At 45.6% G+C, this 25,533-nt stretch overlaps 1 protein-coding gene across 2 annotated transcripts in view; it reads right to left on the reverse strand.

The window, feature by feature from the left end:
• Nucleotides 1-25,533, reverse strand: part of plxna2 (plexin A2) — a 566,368-nt gene that overhangs the window by 283,909 nt on the left and 256,926 nt on the right. For both annotated transcript variants that reach the window (XM_086011309.1, XM_086011311.1), the window contains exon 5: nt 2,536-2,673. In XM_086011309.1, the coding sequence (XP_085867435.1) occupies nt 2,536-2,673 (138 nt within the window). The remainder of the gene's footprint in view (nt 1-2,535; nt 2,674-25,533) is intronic.

Consider the following 25,533-nt stretch of genomic DNA (forward strand, 5'->3'; position numbering starts at 1 on the left):
TTGATGGGCTGAATGGCCTGTTTCTGTGCTGTAACATTGTATAATCCTATCCCTCTAAACCATTTCCAGGAGTTTTTCCAGCTTTCATTGCTGCTCATCATTTCACAGCACTTCTTCGATAGTATGACCACAAGGCCACAACAGGTGACTAACCAAGTGATCTAGTAGAGTTTGAAAGCTCAATTCAAACTGGGGTGGAATTCACACTCTGAAGTCTCATTATGAGCGCACGGATTCCAGTGGGAATACCCTGTTTACACTGCACACTCTCAGCATGCAGTGGTGTGCAATGTGGAACAAATGCAGAGATAACTGTTGTGTCGGTACCTTTCTACCTAGACACAATTTAGGACTCAGAACTCAGAGATTCAAAGATGAAGTGCTTTATTGGAAGGAAAGGAAGTTCTGGAAAGTTCCAAACAAAGAGAGCTAAACTTAACAGAGAACACCCAACCATTTATCTCCTGTGACAGCGCCACCACAGGTGGGAGGAGAACACACAATACATAACAATAACGTAGTGCAAAAACAGTACAAGATAAAGTATGAGTGTAGTTGGTTAAAAGTGGAATATGGAGAAAGTGCCAAATCAGCGTCAGACTGTTTCAAGTCCTTTGTTGTAACCCCGGGACTGTATTTACATGGAACGGTTAGAGCAGGAAACATGTTGGAGTGATGCAAGGCAAGGAGAGCCTGGTTTACAGGATGTAAGCAGATCAGTCCATTTCACTGACACCAGTGACTGTAGAGCTGACACACTACATGCAAATTCCCATGCTCTGTGTCACTCTATCGAGTCAGTTATTCTGAAAAGTTGGGACACAATGCCAGAGGATTATTACAATAACTGGAGGAACATAAACTAATTAGCTGACATTTACCCTTGAATAAATACGTACAATTTCTCTTAGTCTTATACTAAAGTTTTCCCCAATAGATACATGAGGCATTAGTTTTACACCCTAGCACTCCCTTCTCATTTCTGTCAAGAGCTTTACACTATAACACAATCAGCCAATAGACAGAGATAGCCAACGCATTTCCATCCAAATATAATCCAGTTCAGAACAGACTGCTGTGAAGACTTGAGGGAGGAACTCTCGACAAGATCGTCACCTTCCGAGAAACATTAGTGACTGCTCATAACCATGAAAGGACTGCGCTACAATAAGTGCACTCTGTAGTTGTAATGAGTCCAGCGAGACCCTGATGGGGGAAAAATTTGTTTAGGCCCGCAGTTAGTCGAAATGTCATCCAATCTTGTGGGCGAGAGAAGTCTGCAAAGTTGGTGCCTCATTTAATGAGAATAATTGAGCTGCCAGTGCTACTCATGCAATTCTTGGCAACTCGCTTAATAGAGGGGCCGGTGTGTGGTGGGTGGGGGGGAATGCATATTAGGAGTCACTGACACCATTTAAAGACAGCCTGCACCTCTTAAAAGGGAGGTACTCTTTGGCTGCAGGTAATTTTGTTGTCAACATTAGGAACAGCTGGTGCTGCAAGGGCCCCCAAATTCATGCATTACAGGTCCTAGTGTAGGGGGTCAGTAGGAGGGAAGCACTGTTCCCCACAGGGCTGCTTAGGGTCTCCAGACAAGTAGCCTGGCACCAGTAGCAAGAGGTAACCAGACAGGTCAATTCCTACAGCACTGCACCAAGGACCAGGCTGCAAACTAAGTTTGATGACCTGAGCAGGGCTGTTAAGGTAAGACTCCTAACTCTCATGCCCTCAGCTGAGCCCTACGCCACCTGTAGCACCAGTTCTCACAAGCCTTTCCACCCCTGTGTTCCATCACACCCCTCCAATTACAGCAACTCACTTCACTGAATCTCCGTCTGCTGCTACTGGCACACTCTGCACCTGCTACTGTCCTCACAATTACTGCCCTCACCTCCCCAAGCCTTTGCAATCTTTCACACAACTATTGTACCCCGACATGCACATCCTTGAAACATCTCACTCAGCTACCACCAACACACACCCTTCCTTCTTACAGGTAAAGCTGGCGCACAGTACCTGGGAGCAGGCGTGGAGAAGAGGACAGCGAGCATCCATCCATGTCCTGTCCCCCATTGGAGGAGGCAGTGCTCAACATTGTGGGCAGAGGGCGTGACAACTGGCAAGGCTGGAGGACACATCCCACAGGGTTTCTGCACATCTCATCTTCTTTCTTCCCTTCTCACTATAATCTCACCCTACATACTCAAAGTGTAGCTGCTTTTGAGCAGCCATTCGTCTATCTTTGCTTAGCTTTGTCACTACCTGCTAACCCACATCCCGTGCCAATCGTATTCTGCTTTGGAAAGACGGATCTAATCTAATTTTCAGGTTTGTTCAGCCCTGTTCTGCAGTATTTTATTAGACCATTCGCAATAACTCCTTCGCAAATGTCTCTAATGCCAGCTCAGTTACTAGATGTACAATCAATAGCTGGCGGTCTCTACTGCTGTTCTGCAAGTGCAAAAAAAAATTCACAGTGCAATTGCTCCCAGATAATCTCTACAGTAAGGGGATACCAGCACATCAGTCACTTACTTGTCGCTCTGACATGACGTACAGGTACTGCTGATCTGTAGAGAAGCCCATGTCCCTGAGAATCATGCTTCCATCCACCATGACATGGACAGTCTCATAGTGACCACCACCACCACCAGGTGGACCATCTACACGAATCTGTTAGAAAAGAAACAAGAAAATGTCATCATGACGTGCATGAATCAACAGAGCCAGGACATTTAACAGGTTATAGAGTCTGCTCTTAGCAATAAAAATCTGATTCGACAATTGTAAAAGAGTTTTCAAATTCACACATCTATTTATACCTTCAACTTTATAGCCAAAGTTAAGGACTTTTATTCTCTGCAAATGTTTTGTTTATTTTCAAATTCCTTCTTTTACTTCTCCCCTCCTGAGGTTAGTGACTCATCCTCAGAAATCATTAACAGGTACTAGCAGTAACCAGCCCAAGTTGTCATTCTATTTTTATGAGCCTAGCGCGAGAAAAGAGAGTGCGAGAAGAGAGAGTGGGGGTGGGGGGGGGGGGGGGGAAAGAGGGAGGAGGGGGGAAAAAGAGGGAGGAGGGGGGAAAAAGAGGGTGGAGGGGGGGAAAAGAGGGAGGAGGGGGGGAAAAGAGGGAGGAGGGGGAAAAAGAGGGAGGAGGGGGAAAAAGAGGGAGGAGGGGGAAAAAGAGGGAGGAGGGGGAAAAAGAGGGAGGAGGGGGAAAAAGAGGGAGGAGGGGGAAAAAGAGGAAGGAGGGGGAAAAAGAGGGAGGAGGGGGAAAAAGAGGGAGGAGGGGGAAAAAGAGGGAGGAGGGGGAAAAAGAGGGAGGAGGGGGAAAAAGAGGGAGGAGGGGGGGAAAGAGGGAGAGGGGGAAAAAGAGGGAGGAGGGGGGGAAAGAGGGAGGAGGGGGGAAAAGAGGGAGGAGGGGGGAAAAGAGGGAGGAGGGGGGAAAAGAGGGAGGGGGGAAAAGAGGGAGGGGGGAAAGAGGGAGGAGGGGGGAAAAGAGGGAGGAGGGGGGAAAAGAGGGAGGAGGGGGGAAAAAGAGGGAGGAGGGGGGAAAAAGAGGGAGGAGGGGGAAAAAGAGGGAGGAGGGGGAAAAAGAGGGAGGAGGGGGAAAAAGAGGGAGGAGGGGGAAAAAGAGGGAGGAGGGGGAAAAAGAGGGAGGAGGGGGAAAAAGAGGGAGGAGGGGGAAAAAGAGGGAGGAGGGGTAAAAAGAGGGAGGAGGGGGGAAAGAGAGGGAGGAGGGGGGAAAGAGAGGGAGGAGGGGGGGAAAGAGGGAGGAGGGGGGAAAGAGGGAGGAGGGGGGAAAAGAGGGAGGAGGGGGGGAAAGAGGGAGGGGGGAAAAGAGGGAGGAGGGGGGAAAAGAGGGAGGAGGGGGGAAAAAGAGGGAGGAGGGGGGGAAAAGAGGGAGGAGGGGGGAAAAAGAGGGAGGAGGGGGAAAAAGAGGGAGGAGGGGGAAAAAGAGGGAGGAGGGGGAAAAAGAGGGAGGAGGGGGAAAAAGAGGGAGGAGGGGTAAAAAGAGGGAGGAGGGGTAAAAAGAGGGAGGAGGGGTAAAAAGAGGGAGGAGGGGTAAAAAGAGGGAGGAGGGGTAAAAAGAGGGAGGAGGGGGGAAAGAGAGGGAGGAGGGGGGAAAGAGAGGGAGGAGGGGGGAAAAGAGGGAGGAGGGGGGAAAAGAGGGAGGAGGGGGGAAAAGAGGGAGGGGGGAAAGAGGGAGGGGGGAAAAGAGGGAGGAGGGGGGAAAAGAGGGAGGAGGGGGGAAAAGAGGGAGGAGGGGGGAAAAAGAGGGAGGAGGGGGGAAAAAGAGGGAGGAGGGGGAAAAAGAGGGAGGAGGGGGAAAAAGAGGGAGGAGGGGGAAAAAGAGGGAGGAGGGGGAAAAAGAGGGAGGAGGGGGAAAAAGAGGGAGGAGGGGGAAAAAGAGGGAGGAGGGGGAAAAAGAGGGAGGAGGGGGAAAAAGAGGGAGGAGGGGTAAAAAGAGGGAGGAGGGGGGAAAGAGAGGGAGGAGGGGGGAAAGAGAGGGAGGAGGGGGGGAAAGAGGGAGGAGGGGGGAAAGAGGGAGGAGGGGGGAAAAGAGGGAGGAGGGGGGGAAAGAGGGAGGGGGGAAAAGAGGGAGGAGGGGGGAAAAGAGGGAGGAGGGGGGAAAAAGAGGGAGGAGGGGGGAAAAAGAGGGAGGAGGGGGGAAAAAGAGGGAGGAGGGGGAAAAAGAGGGAGGAGGGGGAAAAAGAGGGAGGAGGGGAAAAAGAGGGAGGAGGGGGAAAAAGAGGGAGGAGGGGTAAAAAGAGGGAGGAGGGGTAAAAAGAGGGAGGAGGGGTAAAAAGAGGGAGGAGGGGTAAAAAGAGGGAGGAGGGGTAAAAAGAGGGAGGAGGGGGGAAAGAGAGGGAGGAGGGGGGAAGAGAGGGAGGAGGGGGGAAGAGGGAGGAGGGGGGGAAGAGGGAGGAGGGGGGAAAGAGGGAGGGGGGAAGAGGGATGAGGGGGGAAAGAGTGAGAGGGGAGGGGAGAGAGAGGAGGGCGAGGGAGGATCGAGGGGAGAGAAGGAAAGGGGATAATGAGAGGGGAGAGAGAGAGAAAAAGGAGAGAGAGAGAGAGAGAGAGAGAGAGAGAAAAAGAAAGAGGAGGGGGGGGAAAGAGAGAGTGGGGGGGGAGAAAGAGGAAGAGAAACAGAGTGAGATGCTCTTTTGAAATTTGGATTAAGACATACTGGGCAAAGTACCAAAAGAACATAGAATCTACAGCATGGAAACAGGCCATTCAGCCCAACTAGTCTATGACTTTGTTTATACTCTGTACGAACCTCTTCCCACCCTGCCCCCATATCGCTCTCTTCCATTCTCCCTCATGTATGCATTACGCCTCCACCTTAAATGTGTCAATACTACCTTCAACACCCCCATGTGGCAGAGAGTTCACATTCTCACCACTCTCTGTGTAAAGACATTCCTCCTAAACTCTTCAGTTGATTGGTTAGTGGCTACCTTTTTTTTGTGCCCCCTTGTCCTGGATTTTCACACAAATGGGACACAGTTTCTTCAAGCTCACCCTATCGAACCCCTTCATAAAAGCATATCTGGCCTGCTCACCATAACCGACCTAATGCCGACACTCAGTGGCACTCAACATCCTTCACTTTGATTACCCCAAATAATAAATGAAATAAAAATAATTACAAGCCGTACTAAAAATGTGGGCACTATCGATTGGGGGAATTATTTAGTTCATTAAAATCTGCAGTTCCACAAGAAATTTCAACTAATTTCACAAATATTTGCAATTAAGTTTTATTTCAGGATGAGCAGAACTTTATTCCTCTCACAATCCACGTTAAACAGGACTCAGAATACAAGCAGTGAACAATCTTAGTGTAGCAAAAGCACAGGTTGTATGCAGCATAAAAATAACAAACACAGTACAGGCATACTGGAGAATCTGTACAAGGGCTAACCATATCACCCATTATGTATGTATCTTTGGCAAATGTGTAATTAGAACATAATTTGATGTATCCATTAAATAAGAATTTACAGCTAAAAAGGCATTCATTCCAGGCAATTCATACAACAGATAAGGTGAGTGCAGTGTTGACCAAACTGTTTAATGTATAATCACTCACTTGTTACATTTACAGAATAATTGTCATAAAGACAGCAATTTCTGTAACACAAAATGATGATTGCAGATGTAAATGTTTATTCCTCAATTTTTCCAACATTGTAAACCTACTGCATACCAAAATATATTAGCTTTATGCTTATAAATAGCAAAAAAGAACTGAAATTTGCTGACTGCACAAAAAGATTGTATTGTGGACCATATGCAGCATTGAATTCTAACCAGGTAAGCACTAACCAGTGTATTTGTACAAAATATGACAAACACACAAATGCACTATAAGGACATGCTGGTAACAATTATGCCCTATGCATATAGCCCTTGTTGCTGTAGAATTAATTCAATTACCTGAATAAATTGTGTACAGCTTTTTGATTGGCAATGTGTCAAAGGTACCCTGATGTGACTTAACATATTTTCACATGACAGGCTGCATTCATTACATATTGAGTACCTATATGGCATTCACAAAATCAAAAGAATCAAACTGACTGGATTGCTGTACAAGATTTCTTCAAAGAGGTATGATCAATAGCAACAGCAGACCTCCGCGTGTACTCTACCGGGGAATTGATCACAAGATCAATCAAGGGGCAAGGTGGCCTTCCTGCCATGTCACTTATCTGTGAGTGACCATGGGGAGTTAGTTGTGGTTAGATATTTCTACATTCATAAATGAATTTCCCTCCGGCCACTTTCACAATAAGAAAAGTGCGTTGCCAGTGGATGGTACTGACATGATATAGTATTGCAATATATGTGCAGACAATGAAGGTTTAGAACAGGTTTCAAGTAGAATATTTACCAACCATCAAATTGTCACCATTGATAGAATGATTTTCTTGTTGCAAAATACTAAGTTATACTAACTTTAATTACAGTTTTCTTGCACACTAATTACAAAATTTAAATCACTCATTGCACCTCCTCAAGTAATCATTTCTTAGACTTGTGTGTGAACTTTAGTTGAACTGATTAATAATCCCCTGGAATCCGTGAATAATCGTGGCACTAAATAATTATTCTCCTATTTTTAATCAAATTAGTTGCAGAATTTTACCTTTCTTTTGTGAATATATCCTCTCATATTCTAGGAATATGCATCAGCCTTGCAATTCTACTGTGTAATAAGCAGCTTAAGAATATACTCTTAAAAGCGAATTAAGATCCTACGTCAACCCTAAGAAACCTTTCACGTACAGGTACTTGCTGCATAGAAAAAATTGCAATTGTCTTTCTCAATGCAATATTGATTGAAGAATAAAATGTGACGTGAAATTTTATTTGTTTCTTCTCTTCCCAGGAAGTTATGATAAACCTTTAAAACACACTGGTCCAGCCTCAGCTGGAGTATTGTGTCCAATTCTGGGTACGTCACTTTAGGAAGGATGTGAAGGCCTTAGAGAGGGCGCAGAAAAGATTTACAAGAATGGTTCCAGGGATGAGGGACTGCAGTTACGTGGATAGACCAGAGAAGCTGAGGTTGTTCTCCTTGGAGCAGGAGAAAGTTGAGGGGAGATTTGATAGAGGTGTTCAAAGTCATGAGGGGTCTGGACAAAGTAGAGAGAGAAACACTGTTCCCATTGGCGGAAGGGTCCAGAACTGGAGGAGACACACTTTGGGACATGCTGAGGACATAAAAGGCTATATGGAAATGGAAGTTTCCTCTTTTTTTTCCTGAATGACTCCAAAATGTAGTCTGATGTGTTGCAGAAAGATATTTTTGTTACAGAATCATGGAATAATACAGCACAGAAGGAGACCATTCGGCCCATCATGCCTGTGCTGACTCTTTGAAAGAGCTATCCAATTAGTCCTACTCCCCTGCTCTTTCCCCATATCCTTGTAAAAGTTTTCCCTTCAAGTATTTCTCCAAATCCCTTTTTAAAGTCACCACTGAATCTGCTTCGACCACCCTTTTAACCAGTGCGTTCAAATTCATCATAACTCACTGTGTAAATTTTTTTCCCTCATATTGCCTCTGGTTCTTTTGTCAATTATCTTAAATCTGTGTCCTCTGGTTACCGACTCTTCTGCCACTGGAAACAGTTTCTCCTTATTTGTTCTATCAAAACCCTTCATGATTTTGAACAACTCTATCAAATCTCCCCCTTAACCTTCTCTGCTCTAAGGAGAACAACCTCAGGCTCTCCAGTCTCCCCACATAACTGATGTCCCGCATTCCTGGGACCATTCTAGTAAATCTCCTCTGCGTCCTCTCCAAGGCCTTGACATCCTTCCTAAAGTATGTCCAGAAATGGCCACAATACACTAGCTGGAGCCTAACCAGTGCTTCATAAAGGCTTAGCGTAACTTCCTTGCTTGTGTACTCTATCTATTTATTAAGCCAAGGATCTGTATGCCTTTTTAACAACCTTCTCAACTTGTCCTGCCACCTTCAAAGATTTGTGTACATACACTACAGGTTTCTCGGTTCCTGTACAATTTAGCAGAATACAGGATTTAAAACTATTCATTGAAATCCAGCTACAGCACAAACCAGAGTACTAAAGGGCTCTGTTAGAAAGCACATAAATATACTCTTTGGGTGACTGATCTTTGCTTGTAAAGCACTAAAACGCTGCCACGCTAAACAGGATTGAGTTTGGTTTAATGGAGCCCCTTGCAAAGAATCATGTGGGTCCTCTTCCAACTCTCCTTTACATGTACGGCAATCGATTGCCTATTGTTCAGTACAAACCACCGTGCAGCTGGGAGATTCTGCAAACTGTAATCGCCAGCCACATGCCTCTGTTCAATTCTGCAGTTATGATACCACTTCAGTTAGTCTTCGGCCTTCTGGGACCTTCTTCACCCCCAGGCTTTGCTGACCTAGACTTGAAACCAAGTTACTCTCAATTATTAGAATTTTGTGCTGGCTACAATTGTCTCATCAAAGTTCAACATTACTGACTTGAGGTCAAGTACTCACACACTGTCTGCTACCCCCTCCCATCATGTGCAGAAACACAAACACAGCTGTTAATCTCGATTTAGGAGCTTAAAAACAGTTATGTTAAATGAGCATTATAAATGAACACTAGTGTGCATTTTTAATTCATAAGCTGTAAACTTATCCAGTAAAATAGGAGGAGAAAACTGTGGACCCAGATAGGAATAATTTTCCCTATTCAGGCAAAAAGGTATCGTTTTCTATGAAAACTTCTTAAACAATGAAATTGTAAGTGTCAGCCTGTGAGCAACATCAAACATTAGACTCTCACAAATAAGACCCAAGTTTGAATCCAGTCCTGCTATATACTGTCTTCCTAGGCAAGGCTCAAATTTTCACTTCTCAATGTCTAGAAACCAACCAATAACAATCCTCCTTTGGGGGAAGGAGGGGTGGGGGTTGGGAGAAAGAGGGTGACGGGGGTGGGGGTTAGGAGAAAGAGGGTGACAAGTAGAGTTTCTTTAGGATTGAGCTGGTCTAAGATCATACGAAATGGGAGATTGGGACCAGGCCGAACCTATATGGCAAATAAGTAATTGAATACCTGAGCCAAGTGGGTCGGCAGTATTCCAGGACACTGTTGATAACTGACCGGCCAGCTTGGCTCATTGATGGGGCCTGGAGAGGGAGACTCATCACTGCGGCTGTAATTTTTTTCCAGCTCTACAAACCAATTTCTCCAACAGGTAGGGTATTGCTAGATAGACGAGAGGAAAGTTACCAGCGTCCTGTGTTGGCTTTAACTGGTTAAGTGCCAGTCAGGACTGACATTTGCCGTTGCCGTCCCTCAAAACGACGGAGTTTATCATTCTTAGTGGCAGTTTAAAAATAAATGGAATATTTACATGTTTAACGTAGCAAGTCTTATCTAAATGAACCAATTAATAGTGCTAAGAGTAAATATTGGCTTCAGGATACATTTATTGCTCTGCAGGAGAGGGGGAACATGTTGAAGTGGAGATGACTGCATCAACTCCAAAAATAATCCGCTTTCCTGCATTTAACACTTTGACACAAGTTGGAATACATTTTGAAGTAGTCCTAAAAAAAGGACATTTGAATCTTATGAGTTGTTACAGACCACTAACTACCTGAAATCTAGGGGTCAAGTTAGCCAACATGAAAAATTACTCTGATAACTGCATCTTACACTTATTATTAAATGAGAAATCCCAATACTGTATAATGATGATCAGCAGCCATGAATCCTAATCAAACATTTTCCTGGCAATAATGTCTTTGCACCACAATGTCAATCAGCTGCTTTTGAGGGGCCTACTGGCTCGAATGGAAAAGTTGGGTCCCACAGTTTGGGCCCCGACATCACCGCAGGCAAGTACACCAACCACTTAAGAGTATAGAAACAAACCAATCAATAATTCAACAAGAAAGATGCAGAAAACACAAAGCTGGTCTGTCCATGGAAACGATAAAGGTGGTTAAAGTTGACTCAAAGAAAAGAGGAAAATTCCATTACGAAAAACTGCAGAGGACAAGCAGCTGTTGGTCTGACCTCTGATGTTGGTAAATGTCTGAATAGTTCAGTGCACATTTAAACACTATACTGTAAAGTCTGTGGGTTGTGCAGTTAATTACGACACAGACTTCAGGAGTAACATACAACAGGACTTTACTATTCGAAGGTCAGGGCGAATCTGCCCTATAAATCATGCCACAGCACTTATATACCGGTGTGGTCACCGTCGGTATTACCGTATACAGAAGCCAAACAAGTAGTGCCACACCTAAAATAGTTCTCTTAAAGGTGAACGGTTACATACAATAGTCTCTTAAAGGTAGACGGTTACATACACTACAATCCTCCCTTTTTAGCTTACAACATACGTATTCCCCATTAAACATAACATATATTCAACTTCATGTAAAACAATTTACAGATATAGTCTCTGCGGAAAACAGTTCACAGGTTCAGTCTCTGTGGGAACAGTTCACAGATTCAGTCTCTGGTCTTGACTCGGTCCGAACAACATCTCTGTGGTGTAGCCGGTTCACATTGCTAGCGTGACTCATCCAATAGTCTTTCCCTTGACGTAACAGCTTGAACTTCCGTCCTGCTGAACCAGCAGTGCTGACTTTTACAAACAGCTGGACTGCCTTAGTAATTTTTCCCTACTTTCCCATTAGAAGTGATAATGATTTAGATGGTTATCATCTTCAGCTTCGTCTTTTCCTTTTTTGCTTCTTGGAGACTCTCGGGGCTCCCTTATCAGCTGCCAGCTGCAGCGCCACCATCTCCCTATGTTCCTTAGACTTTAAGTGCTTCATCCTGATTTCTGCACTTTGGGAGTTTTCATCACAAGCTGGGCAGACCAAGTCCTCGTAATATTCCGTGTCACTCAACAGGTCATGGTAATATTCGGTGTCATCCTGAGCTAGTCCAGCGAGAGGGCCTGCCACTTCTTCCTTACCCAACTGGACGTTAGCCGACTGTTGTTCCCTCCCTAGACATCTTTCCTGAAGAGACTTCTTTATGCGTTCATATTCCTCCCACTCTTCCTGGGTTTCCTGCAAATCCTTCACTAATGACTTCAATACTGCCCCTTCCATCGGAGATTGATTGATCGGGCTATTCAATCCTTCTACTGGAGCATCTTTCAACATTCTGTTGTTCCCATTGACGTGATTCAGCGTACTTTTGGCATCCCAGTAAAATCCGTGTTGCACCCTCAGCTATATCCGTAACTTTTGAGAGCTCCGAACTCCTTCCCTCTGAAGATTGAAGCTCGTGTTCAGATTGTTCCCATTGTAGAGTCTTGTCCCTCAACATATGAAGGAGTTGGCTGACCGTTAACTCTTCCACGGGAACACTGTGAATCAGAGTCTTCTCCATTTCATCCACCTTTTCCTCCAATGCTTTCACCTTCTTTTCCTCTTGGACTTTGGCTTTCAGCGCTCGGAGAAGTTGTGCCATGATGCTATCTAGCTCTTGTGCCATGATGCTCTCTAGCTCATGTCTTACAGTCTCTGTGTTTCTTACAGTTTCCTTTTCTTCCACTGAAAGGATTCCCAGTTGACTCTGTTCTTCAAGTTGTTGAACCTCGCTCATTGCCACCTCATATTTGTCTTGGGTTTCCTTCAATAAATTTCTGAGTTCTTGGACATCTTGCCTTTCATGTTCTGCCATGTCTTTCACCTCTAATTTCTCATCTATGGATGGAACTTCTACCGATGAGTCTGTCTTGGCCTTGAGCTCATCAAGAATTTCCTGCAGCCTTTGGACTTCTTGCTCATGTTCAACCTTTAGTTGCTCATATGCTTCTACTGAAACTAGCTTTTCGGAGGTTGCCGAGTTAACCCCCTCCAGAATTGTAGCCTGGGCCTGTTCATACTGTTCTTTCAACTTCTCACACTCTGCTTGTAAGGAGTCGTAGAGAAGAACTGGAATAAAATCCTGGCTTCCTGAAGATTCCTCTTCATTTGCTTCTTTCGCAATTTTCTGTTGGAGTTCAGCCAAGGCTGCTATGCTATCTGCCTCTCGAAGTCTCACTGCCATCAAATCTTCTTTATTCTTGCAGTCTATCTCAGCCATTTTCCCTTTACTTTCATTTAACTGAGTGAGTAGTCCCTTATTCTGGGCTGAGAGATATTGCACCTTCTCCTGTAGACCATTGCACTCCTTCTCTGTTCGACCTAGCTGGTTACTGCTGATTTGGTTCTGTGTTTCAAGTTCCAACATCCTTTGCTTAGCTTCTTTCAGTTTCGCCCCTATAAGCTCCTCTTGCAACATGGCCACATTATTCTCATCAGGTAAAGAAGCGTTTCTCTTTTTTATGCCCAAGATTTTTTTCTGCATCTCTAAGTGCACACTGCGATTCAGCTTCTCTTAACCTTGCCTGCACTAGCTCCGTCTCCAATTGCAGAACAAAATCCTCAGTGTAGCGTGGGTTGCCTTTATGCTGTATCTCTAGATCATGCAAATATTCTAACTCCTGAACATCATAAGGGAGATGTGATCGGTAATTGGTCACGATGGCTCTATGGTCGCTCTCTGCTTGAGCCAGCAGGTTCTGTTGTCTTTCCAGACTCTCCCATTCGGTGTCATAGAACTTTTTCATTGTTTTCATCTCTTGTACGAGACGGTAACTCAATTGTTCTAATTGTTGTCGTACTTTGAGATAACGTTGAGTTCGAGCCCGGTGTTCCTCCGTAATGCATATGTCTGTAACTTGAACAGACTCAAAATTCTCTGTCTTTATACACGCCATCGTTTCTCCAACCTTAGTCAGTGAGTTCATGTTAACCTTGTTTTTCATACTTGGGCTGGACTTATCGTCTTCCGGCTCAGAGTCTGAGCTGCTTGTCTGCACCGAGTCCTCACTCGTCATTGCTTGTAGGTAGTGCCATTCCATGTCTATTTTCTTGATCCACTCCCGTCCTAGAAGTGGTGGTCCTCCCTCAGGTAGTACGTACAAGTTCATTCTTGGGTGTTCTTTACCCCTATCTCTCACCTTGACTCTTATCTTTCCCATGGGGTATACTTTATGCCCCGTGTATGTCTGCAATACGAACTTGGTGTCTCTTAAGGGTATATGTGAGAAGAGCCGGTGGTAATCCCTTCGATTTATGACTGATACAGCTGATCCAGTGTCCAACTCCATTTTCACTTGGATTCCAGCTATTTTTAGCATGACCCAGATAGTTTGTAGGTCAGCTTCCTTACTCACATTATGAATTCTCAGACTGCCCAGCTCCTGGCCGTTTGGGTCTGAGTCTGAATTCTGTTCGTCTGAACTCTTCTCAGCCACCTTGTGTACCTTGTTGTACTTTTCCTATGATGGCTTCCTTTGGTTGTTGGTCTTCTTCCCTGACCGGCATACCTTAGCGATGTGACCCAGTTTGCCACATTTCCTACATTCCTGGTTCTTAAACCAGCATTGGTTCTGATCGTGTGTTGTCTTCCCACAGCGATAGCATTTTGTTATACTCGAGGTAATTTGGTCCACACCGAGTGCCGCTGCCTTTAGCTGCATTTCCGCAGTTCCTTTCGCTGCGGCTTCGTGCGATGCTGCTATAAGGACAGCCTTATCAAGTGGAAGATCGTTCTCTTCAAGCAGTCGTTTTTGTGTTTCTTCCTTCAACATTCCACACACGAATTTGTCTCTCAGTGCCTCTTCCAGGTTGTCCCTAAACTGACAGTCTTTCGCTAGCCTCCGCAGTTCAACCAAGTATTCCGCGTTGCTTTCGTCTTTCCGTTGCGTTCTCGCATAGAATTTGAATCGTTCAGCCAACATCAACGGTGTAGGGTTCAAGTGGTCCTTCAGGACAGCCACAATATCATCGAAAGTCTGATCCGCCGGTTTAGCTGGTGCTAGTAGATGCTTCAAGAGCCCGTATGTCTTTGCGCCCATCGAGTTCAGCAAGGTTATAGCTTTGTCATCTTCTATTTTATTGGCCTCACAATAGATCTCAATGCGTTCCACGTACGTGGCCCAGTCTTCTACTTCGGAATTAAAATCGTTGATGTTACCACGCTTAGGCATCTTCCTCTCTTTGGGAACAACACAAGTATTTCTTTAAATTATTATTTCTTTTTTTTTCCTAAGATGGCGGTTTTCCTGCAAAAATGGCGGTTTCCCGCTCTTATCTTCTCTCCCCGCCCACTTCAATGGCGGTTTCCCGCTTCTGTCTTCTTCCCCGCCTAATGGCGGCTTCCCGCGTTTCTTCCCTGGCGGGAGGGGTACACTTTCCCCACGGGCGACGGCCGCTGGCTTTCAGGTTCACAGCCTGCGTGTCGGCTTCAAGGCTTTCCCTTTTTTTTTTTTATTTTATGGCAGGGCGACCGGCTCTGGGTACCCCGTTGACAGCGAACAGGTTCAGCCGCTGGGCTGGCTCTCGCACAGTTCCCCTTGCTCGGCTCTGTCTCTCTCTCGCTTGCTCGGCTCTACCGGCACTGGTTACACCCCGTTGACGGAGGACAGTTCAGCCGCTGGACTGGCTCTCGCGCAGTCTCTCTTGGTCGGCTCTGCCTCTCCCGCTCGCTCGGACCCCAATCGCGCCTCCCAGCCCTCTCGCAGTCCAGTGCTTCTCTCCCCGGCTGCGGCTGAGTTTCTCTCTTCCCGCGCCTACGCTCCCGGTCGCAGCGCTTCGTGGCTTCGGTCACCGCCCGGCTTTTCCCGCCGGTCGCGGTCTCTCACGACGCCGTTGGACCCGACTTTTTGTCCAGCTCCTTTTCCCCCTCGACCGTGGTCGAGTGCCCAGCCCTTATCCTCCGGCTATTCTTTTCACTTTCCCTTACTCACAGTCACCGTGGCAGAAGGGACAGTCAGTGCCTGTTGCTGATGGAAGTTTTTGTCGCTAAAGTCTTCCTCCTTTCTATTGCTGCAGCCTTGAGTTTTCTCCCAGCCGAATGACGAGGGCGGTTGCCTCTTTTCGACGCTCTTTCGTTGCTTTGAAATTATTGTTGCCGCAGGGTACGATCGGACTCGTCGCCACTGTAAAGTCTGTGGGTTGTGCAGTTAATTACGACACAGACTTCAGGAGTAACATACAACAGGACTTTACTATTCGAAGGTCAGGGCGAATCTGCCCTATAAATCATGCCACAGCACTTATATACCGGTGTGGTCACCGTCGGTATTACCGTATACAGAAGCCAAACAAGTAGTGCCACACCTAAAATAGTTCTCTTAAAGGTGAACGGTTACATACAATAGTCTCTTAAAGGTAGACGGTTACATACACTACATATACTGTGAATAGGATGAATTCATCCTTCTACCTTCATTAGCCAGCATGAGTTTGCCTTCAATAATACGATTGGATTTGTGTCATAACCACCATTATCAATCTATATTAAAAAATAAATTGAGTCCATCTGTCTATCACTTTTCTTCAATTTGATTTGTCCATTAGCTGAAGCCAGCAATGATGCCCTGAAGTCAAATTACAAATCCCCATTTTCAGTCATATGATCGTGCATTAGTCAAAGCCTCACAAAACGGTTAATAAATGCAGTATGTTTGTTTTCAAACATTTGGGTCACAAGAGCCTAGAACCTGCCTCCAATTAATTTCTTCAACACAACAAAGATCCACATTTTTTTCCCCCCAGATGCTTTTTTTACAAAAAATATAAATTACTCTCAAAATAAGTGTCATGTTTCTTTTTTTGACAAACCAAAAAGACTTTTCAATCCTGGAAACGTTAATGTATTGTCTTCAGTGAAATGTAAACACAGTTTGCTAACACGCCCCCATGGTCACACACAAAGGTGGTGTACCAACGGGACCCCGCATGGGCTTTTAATAATTTTATCCAGATAGAGTGCACTTCAATTAATTTTTCTATGTGACAATTTAAGGTTGGTCCAACTAGCTAACAGCTAATTATTATTACCATTATACTCGCAGTTTGATAGAAAAAGCACAGCAGTTTCAGCAGAGATCCAGCATAACAAGGGGTACAGATTGCGCCAAGTCTGAAGATTTTGTTATGTTAGCTTCAGTGTAGCAGCTGGAGCCGACACAATGTAAACCTTAGAACCAGTCAGAGTATAAAAGTAGGGAAGTCTTGCTACAACTGTACAGGGCGTTGGTGAGACCACATCTGGAGTACTGCGTACAGTTTTGGTCTCCTTATTTAAGGAAGGATATACCTGTACTTGCATTGGAGGCAGTGCAAAGAAAGTTCACTAGGTTGATTCCGGAGATGAAGGGGTTGTCTTATGAAGAAAGGTTGAGCAAGTTGGGCCTATACTCATTGGAGTTTAGAAGAATGAGAGGGGATCTTATTGAAACATAAGATGCTGAGGGGCTTGACAAGGTAGAAGCAGAGAGGATGTTTCCCCTCATGGGGGAATCTAGAACTAGGGGGCATGGCATAATTTCAGAATAAGGGGGCACCCATTTAAATCGGAAATGAGGAGGAATTTCTTCTCTCAGAGTCGTGAATCTTTGGAATTCTTTTCCCCAGAGAGCTGTGGAGGCTGAGTCATTGAATATATTTAAGGTGGAGGTAGACAGATTTTTGAAAGGTAAGTGAGTCAAGGGTTATGGGGAGCAGGCAGGGAAATGGAGTTGAGGCCAAGATCAGATCAGCCATGATCTTATTGAATGGCGGAGCAGGCTCGAGGGGCCAAATGATCTACTCCTGCTCCTACGTCTTATGTTCTTATGTGTGCAACCATTCTCACTCTCCCCATCTGCGAGAAGTGGTGGAGGGGACAGGTAGATTGGAGGTGGTATCATGGTTTAAGTATATAGAGTCAGAAAAAGTGAGCTGCAGATAATTGAATGCTGATTTCATCCAAACTTGGTGATGATACAGGAGTATTAGTAGACTTGATGCTTAACGTGTCCAGTCACTGCAGACCAGTGATCAACAAAACAAAAACAATGCAGAACCTTAGTAAAAGTCACAGCACATCAACCTAAAGCTCTCAGAGAAGGACCATGAAGTTGAACACTACCATCAAATGCCGGAGTTATCAGGGAAGACTGGAAAAACATGGGTCCTTAATCTTTTAAAGAAATGGACTTAAGAACCCAAGAGGAAATCTCATGGAGGTACTTACAATAGTGGCTTGGATAGAAACATTAAATTTGAAACACTGTCAAATTAAAACACATTAGGATAGGTTGAGGCTGATAAGAGGCAAATTTAGGACTGATATCAGAAAGTTAAGATCCTCACTGAGTGATGAATAAACTTCTGAGTAGGGAAGTGAAGGCAAAAGATAAATAATTTAACAGTTAGAAACCATACAAATGCAAGTTTGTTTTTACTGATTCATTCCAATTACATCACTTTGACAAATTTGTCTATGGAAAAAAAATATTTGGAACACAAGAGGCTTTAGAACTCATTGAAATGAAATGAAGGAAAAAAGAGTGTAAATTTTAACTGTGGAAAACAGAAGTCCTTCACTCTATTAGATTACTTTTCCCCCCCGCCCCCCAAAAGCCACTTCAACACACAGCAGGCTTCACAAAAAATGACACTGGTTTGTCCTCAGAGTTCCCTCCAGACGAGCAGCAATTTTTTGCGGCAATATCAAATCCGCAGAGACTCTGTTACCAGCTTATTTCACCTGTGACACAGAACAGCCTTCCGTGACAACTGATCCCACCTGAACTCCAGTCTCCAGAGGAAACGGGCCTTTTTCTCGTCTACTCCCACCTCTCGTCATTAAATCAGCTATTAGAAGCTTATCGCCATGGTAACAATCTTTGAAGCACATCTATTAAACGTCTGGCTTTAATCTAATTAATCCTCCCAGGCCCGTGGTGGCATTTTGGCACAAAGTCGATTGATATGACAGACATTCTATATTCCAGTGAGTCCGCATAGTGCTATTAACAGACATATTCCGCAGTGTAATTTTTCTATATTCATCCTTATAAATATATCTTGGGAATACCAAAGAAGTGGTACTGTACATTGTCACAATCATTGCAGGGTAGGAAAAACCAGTGCACACGTAAAGGTACGGCACAGCATTTCCTTTAGACCTGGTTTAGGAAACAAAGGGGGAATTTCTTGTGCCCTCCCACCCGACAGAAATGAGGCTGCAGTGCTCTGAAACTGGAGGGCAATGACTTACCCCCTCAATGTTCCCTCTGAGCTGCACGGTAAAAGGAAAGGTCCCGTGCAGGCCGCTCACCAGCTTCTCCATTGTAAATTTAAAGGGACCGCGCACTAAAAGAAACAGGCCGCGCAGAACAAAGCGCAGATACAGGGAACATTGCCGCTTCCCCCCACCCCACCATCGCGGTAGCTGCAGCAATCTTCCCACAAATCTACCGCTGGGTAGCTGGATAATATGCAAATATTATCCAGTCCCTTTTAATATGCAAATCGAGGTGCTGTGACTTACATAGGACCCCGATTACCATTTGGAGCAATGCTGTGGAATCCAGCTGAAGAGGGGCCCTACTGGCAAGTGTCAATGTATTTTTGTGGGACCGGGATAAAAACAGCAGTGGCCCACTGGGCTCCACAAAAAACCACCACAGCGGCTGCAGCTCTTGCAGGAAGTCAGTAGGTGGACATTGGTTGAGGGTCACTAGAACAGTCTTGGTGCCCGCACCCACCCCACGGACAGATCTACCTTCTTCTGGACTGGAGACCGGCTGATATTGTGGCAGCCCAGAACTGCTGGTCTGCCTCAGGACACTCGTTTTCCGCCCGCCAATGGAATGTTTGAGACCCAGCCGGCAAACTGGACCGGGCCTCCTGCCGTGATTATCAGACGGTCAGCCAGAACATTCAGCCAGCTGACTGACCGAAGTCCGCACTGGATTGGGGGGGGGGGGGGGGGGGGGAAATCCAACCTGAGTGGTTTCTGTATTATATAGAGAAACATAGAAGCTAGGAGCAGGAGTAGGCCATTCGGCCCCTCGAGCCTGCTCCGCCATTCAATGAGATCATGGCTGATCATCCAAACTCAGTACCTTGTCCCTGCCTTCTCCCCATATCCCTTGATCCCCTTAGCCTTAAGAAATATATCTAACTCCTTCTTGAATATATTTAATGAATTGGCCTCAACTGCCTTCTGTGGTAGAGAATTCTACAGGTTCACCACTCTCTGGGTGAAGAAATTCCTCTTCATCTCAGTCCTAAATGGCTTACCCTTTATCCTTAGACTGTGACCCCTGGTTCTGGACTCCCCCGCCATCAGGAACAGCCTTCCTGCACCTAGTCTGTCTAGTCCTGTTAGAATTTTATAAGTTTCAATGAGATCCCCTCTCATTCTTCTAAACTCTAGCGAATATAAGCCTAATCGACCCAATCTCTCTTCATACGTCATTCCTGCGTATTTTCGATCAATTGGGTAGGTCTCCTAAAACAAATAACTCCATAAAGTATAATAATCATCATCAACATTGATCATCTTCCTCCTCCCCACCAAACTACGTTAACATAAAGGTAATCATATCGTAATCAAAAAAGAGATTACAGAGACTGCATCCAACAAGCTGGTTTTTAATTTAGTGAAAGGAGTGAAAACGTTTTAAGCAAATCTAAGTTACTGTAATGGCATTCTACAGGCTCACAATTACCAATACACTCTGTACCATAACCACCTTGAAATTAATGAGCTTGTAGTACAATGAGGTAGCTATTTACAGTAATAGCCCACTTAACATTTGCGACATTAACAGGCCATGTTTACAAGAAGAAGAACTTGGTCAATATTGTAAAATCTGCTGGGCTGAAAGGGTTTAAGCTCAATTAATTAGGATTTACACGTGTACCTTAGCCCTCTACAAGCAAAAGGTGGAGTGAGTCATTAGGACAGAACTGTACCCTATTGGGACAGTACAAAGGTAAAGCTTCCTGACCGGTTCTCAGGTTTATGCATTATGCCAAAAAGTGCACTATTTGAAGTTGCTCCTTGACCCAGATATGCCGTTAGTATCTACTTGCTGACAACCTAATGCATCGGAAGATCAAACTTTTGAGTGGGTACCAAAGAAATAATCTCCAACAGTGATTACAGATAGTTCCTACATACAGGAACGCGAGACTGTTTAAATGAAAAGGTCTAACATCATAAGAAACAACTGCTTTTCATTCTGGCAAAATAAAAATGTTTGCCAAATGACCAGCATTGCGTGTCAGTTTTGAAACCATGTAAGGTGGGCTATTACTGTAAATAGCTACCTCATTGTGCTACAAGCCCATTAATTTCAAACTCCGCTGATCGCATTGAATGGCGGAGCAGGCTCGAGGGGCCAAATGGCCTACTCCTGCTCCTATCTTCTATGTTTCTATGTTAAAATACTGCACACACTTTCCCCAACTGCTGCTGCATAAAGAGGCTCATGGGTTCAAGAAAAGTTGCTAATGTCTCTTCCTCCTATTTCATGCTCCGATGCGATTTGAATGTTCTGTACCACGATGAACCAATTTAATGGCGTTATTTTTCTTCCTCGTCAATTTCCTCTCCCTCGGAAGGGGGATGTTCACGTCTTGCTTCGGCACCATTTCGTGGACACCTAACTCCTCCTTCCGATACCTCGTACAAATGCCTATTATTCAGTAATGAATGCCACCACACTGTTGCTGCGCAGTAATCAAAGCTGGGAGGCCCGGCTGATTTTTCCTCTTCCTTGCCAGAGGTGCTGTGGCAAAATATAGTGCCCCTGCTGTGAAGATCAGCTAACTCAGCACAGACAGAGGATGGATAATGGTACCATTATGCTAAAGAACACTTTCAGAAGAAGCAACCTGAAGTGATGGATGCCTGCACCCCTGGCAGCAATAGCGAGGGGCCCAGCAGTCACCACATTACTGCGCTGTTGCTGAACTCGAGACTGCTGGAATCGAGCCACTAACGTCAACTACAGCATAAAACATCTGCTGAAATATGTGCAACCCCATTCCATTGTAACTTCTAAACCAGCAGGGTTTTCTGCACAAGAAACTAAAAGATCTTTTTCTGTAATTTGCAGATCAATTATAATTAGAGAAAAGTGCAGAGTCAGAAAACACACCCCTTGGGAAATATTGCTGAACACTAACAATTGAATTTAGATCATAAAAAGTTGATCCCTCTATGAAAGTACATCACCTCAGGGCTAAAAGTACTCATTCATTTTTACTTAGAACGCAGAAAATTATCCAAAACACCCACACGTTCTCGAAAGGAAGCCGCAGGACATTTCCATCAGTCACAAGTGCCAGTTACAGTGCTAGCACATAACCAGTTACAGGTGCACACTGCACAGCAACCAGTTACAGGTACACACTGCACAGCAACCAGTTACAGGTACAGACTGCACAGCAACCAGTTACAGGTGCACACTGCACAGCAACCAGTTACAGGTGCACACTGCACAGCAACCAGTTACAGGTGCACACTGCACAGCAACCAGTTACAGGTACAGACTGCACAGCAACCAGTTACAGGTACTGTAGTGTATGTACTTTGCAGAAGGAACTATATTCTGCAGCCCCTGTATACTGCAGTACCAGTAGTGACCACCCCTGTATATAAGCCTGTGTAGTAACATTTGCATAGTAGTTCCAGGTTGTCTCCATTCAGTAAAGACCTGTTATAACCAACTCCTGCAGTCCGTGTCTCAATTATACACGGACATAATACTGACGACGAGCAGATACGAACTTACCTACAGTCTGCACCACCTCATGGGGATCCATCCCTGAAGCGAAGTTATCAGAGGTCGAGGCCAGAAGGAAGAAAGAAACAGAAGAAACAGGCGTCGACCGTGGGCATCCGCCTCTGAGTCAGCGGAGTTGAAGATTTGCAGGAGAGTCTGTCCAGAGCGGGGCTTGGTTCTCTTGTCGATGGTGCTTCAGCTATTCGGGCTGGTGGCAGGTAGTACACTGATCCTTCCTGGTTTGCGGCGGTCTAGAGCTCGAGCAGGTGGCTTTGCAACGGGGCCGAGCAGCGTTGTCGGGAAGAGGAGAGGGTGGAGCACACAGGGCGCGGCCGGTGCTACGAAGCCGGGCAGCGTACAGACCCGAGAAGAGGGAGGCAAGTGTCCCGCAGGGTTGTTCCGACGATGGGGAAATAATAAAAAATTAAACACGCAGAAAGCCGTGGAGAGCGGCGTTAGCAGCAGCGCGGGGGGAAGTGCGCGAAGACCATAGGGCGTCGCCATCAAGGCATAAAACGCCAGCAACAGCGGAGAAGACAGAAAGCGCGGGAGGCGCCATCTTAATCCAGTGGGGAAGTGGGGAAGAAGGCAAAGCGCTGGAGGCGCCATCTTAGATTTCCAAGATGCCGAAGACTGGCAATATCACTGCCTTCGATAATGCAATAGAAGACTGGACCACGTATGTGGAAAGAGTTGAGGTATATTGCGAGGCAAACGAAGTAGCCGATGAGAAAAAGGCAACGGTACTGCTAAACTTAATGGGTGCAAGAACGTACGGCCTATTACGGGACCTGATTACTCCAGCCAAACCGAAGGCGAAGAGTTTTAACGAAATTGTTGCTATCCTACAGGAATACCTAAATCCTACACTGCTGCGGATAGCAGAAAGATTTAAATTCCACAGGAGAAATCAGCATAAAAAGATGAGAGCAATGCTGATTACCTTACGGAACTACGCAAGCTATCAAAGCACTGCCAGTTCGGAGCAGGACTGGCAGATACCTTACGGGACAAATTTGTCTGTGGACTCCTGAGTGAAGGAACCCAGAAGAGGTTACTGTCAGAGAAAGAGCTGATGCTAGATAAGGCTTTCAGCGTGGCAGTATAGTACGAAGCAGCAGCAAGGGGAGCTGCGGAAATACAGCAAAAGCCACAGGAATACGGCACCCACGAAATGACACGGGATTTGCAAAATGTTATCACTGCGGCAGAACAACCCATGACCAGAAGGACTGCTGGTCCAAGGACAAAACATGCAGGCAATGTGGAAAGATGGGACACATTGCACGAGTTTGCAGGTCTGGGAAGAAGACCAACGACAACAAAAAGGCTACTAAGGAACAGTACAGGAAAGTACAAAAGATGACGGACAGTAGTTCCGAAGACCAGATGAGCGATACTGAATCCGGGAACAAGAGACTAAGCTGTCTCAAACTTCACAACGTAATCGCAAAAGAGGATCACCGAACCATTTGGGTCACCCTCACGATAGCAGGGTCCCAAGTCAAAATGGAATTGGATACAGGATCAGCTCTAACCGTCATGAATCGACGAGACTACGAGCGGCTATTCTCACACATACCCTTGAGAGAGACATCCATAGTCTTGAAGACGTATGCGGGGCAAAAAGTATACCCCAGAGGGAAAATAAGGGTGCCTGTCGAATACAACGGCAAGGAAATACAGAAATTGTATCTGTACATACTGCAAGATGGTGGACCACCGTTATTGGGACATGAATGGATCAGAAAGATAAGTTTAGACTGGCACTCCATTCAGGCACGGATGGTGGCTGGTAAAAAGGATGACGACGTCACTCCTGGACGATTGTCAACAATCTTAGCTAACGCCAAAGAGGTATTTCAACAAGAACTGGGCACGCTTAAAGGCGTAACCGCCTCGATAAAAATAGAAGAGAATGCAATTCCCAAGTTTTTCAAAGCAAGACCGGTACCATATGCAATTCGCCCAGCTGTCGAGGCAGAGCTGGAGAACCTGGAGAATGCAGGCGTGTTATCTAAGGTAGACTGGAGCGAGTGGGCGACACCCATCATCCCTGTCATGAAGAAAACGTTAAACAATAAGTCTGAGGAGCCAAGGAAGGTTCGCATCTGTGGGGACTTCAAGGTGACGGTGAACCCAGTCCTTCACACAGTACAATATCCTCTTCCAAGGATAGAAGATATCTTCGCCTCACTATCTGGAGGGAGCGTTTTACAAAAATTGATGTAGCACAAGCATATTTGCAGATGGAGGTTGAAGAATCCTCTAGGAAGTATTTCACGATAAACACTCACAAAGATCTTTACCAGTATAATCGACTGGTATTCGGAATAGCATCAGCTCTGGCGATATGGCAAAGAGCGATGGAACAAGTCCTGCAAGGGATTCCGGGGACTCCGTGTTACTTGGACGACATCCTAGTGACAGGTGAAGATGACAGTGAACACCTTGCCAACCTAGAGCAGGTGCTCACTAGACTACGTAAACACGGGCTACGGGCCAATCGCCCCAAGTGCGAGTTTTTTAAGAAACAGATATCGTATTGTGGCCACGTGATTGAAGAGGGGTTACATAAGTCCCCTGACAAAATTGAAGCGGTAGTTAAGGCTCCAGCGCCTGAAAATGTGTCGCAACTGAGGTCATTCCTCGGATTGGTGAATTACTACCATAAGTTTTTGCCGAATTTGTCCACAATTCTGCACCCACTGAATGCCCTACTACAAATGGGAGTAGCATAGAAATGGAGCGATGAATGTAAGCAGGCCTTTCAGAAGAGTAAGGACCTAATCACTTCAAGAGAAGTATTGGCTCACTACAACCCATCACTACCGATAAGACTGGTGTGTGATGCGTCTCCCTATGGCATTGGGGCGGTACTGTCACATAAATTCCTTGATGGTTCAGAGAGGCCGATAGCTTTTGCGTGATGCTCGTTAACTTCAGCCGAGCGTAACTACGCCCAGATTGACAGAGAGGCCCTCAGCCTGGTGTGGGGGGTGAAGAAGTTCAGACACTACCTGCACGGTCAGAAATTTACTCTACTTACTGATCATCAACCTCCTGTCTCCATTTTCAACCCTCAGAAGGGCGTACCGATAATGACAGCACAACGGCTGCAGAGGTGGTCCCTTTTCCTAGGGGCACACCAATATGACATCGAGTATAAAGGAACTAAGCAGCATGGGGATGCTGATGGATTGTCGCGCCTACCGTTGCCGACGGTGGAAGAAGAACTTGCAGTGGATCCAGTGGAGATATTCCACTTGACCATAGTCGAATGTCTCCCTGTGACGAATGCAAACATAGAAAAGGAAACACGAAATGACCCGACACTCTCCTGGGTCTATGATTTAACGGTGAAGGGATGGCCAGCACATGGCGAACCACTGC

Source organism: Somniosus microcephalus, chromosome 18, assembly GCF_052327205.1.
Source record: "Somniosus microcephalus isolate GS21.2 chromosome 18, FLI_Smic_1.0, whole genome shotgun sequence".
NCBI classification, from domain to species: Eukaryota; Metazoa; Chordata; class Chondrichthyes; order Squaliformes; family Somniosidae; genus Somniosus; species Somniosus microcephalus.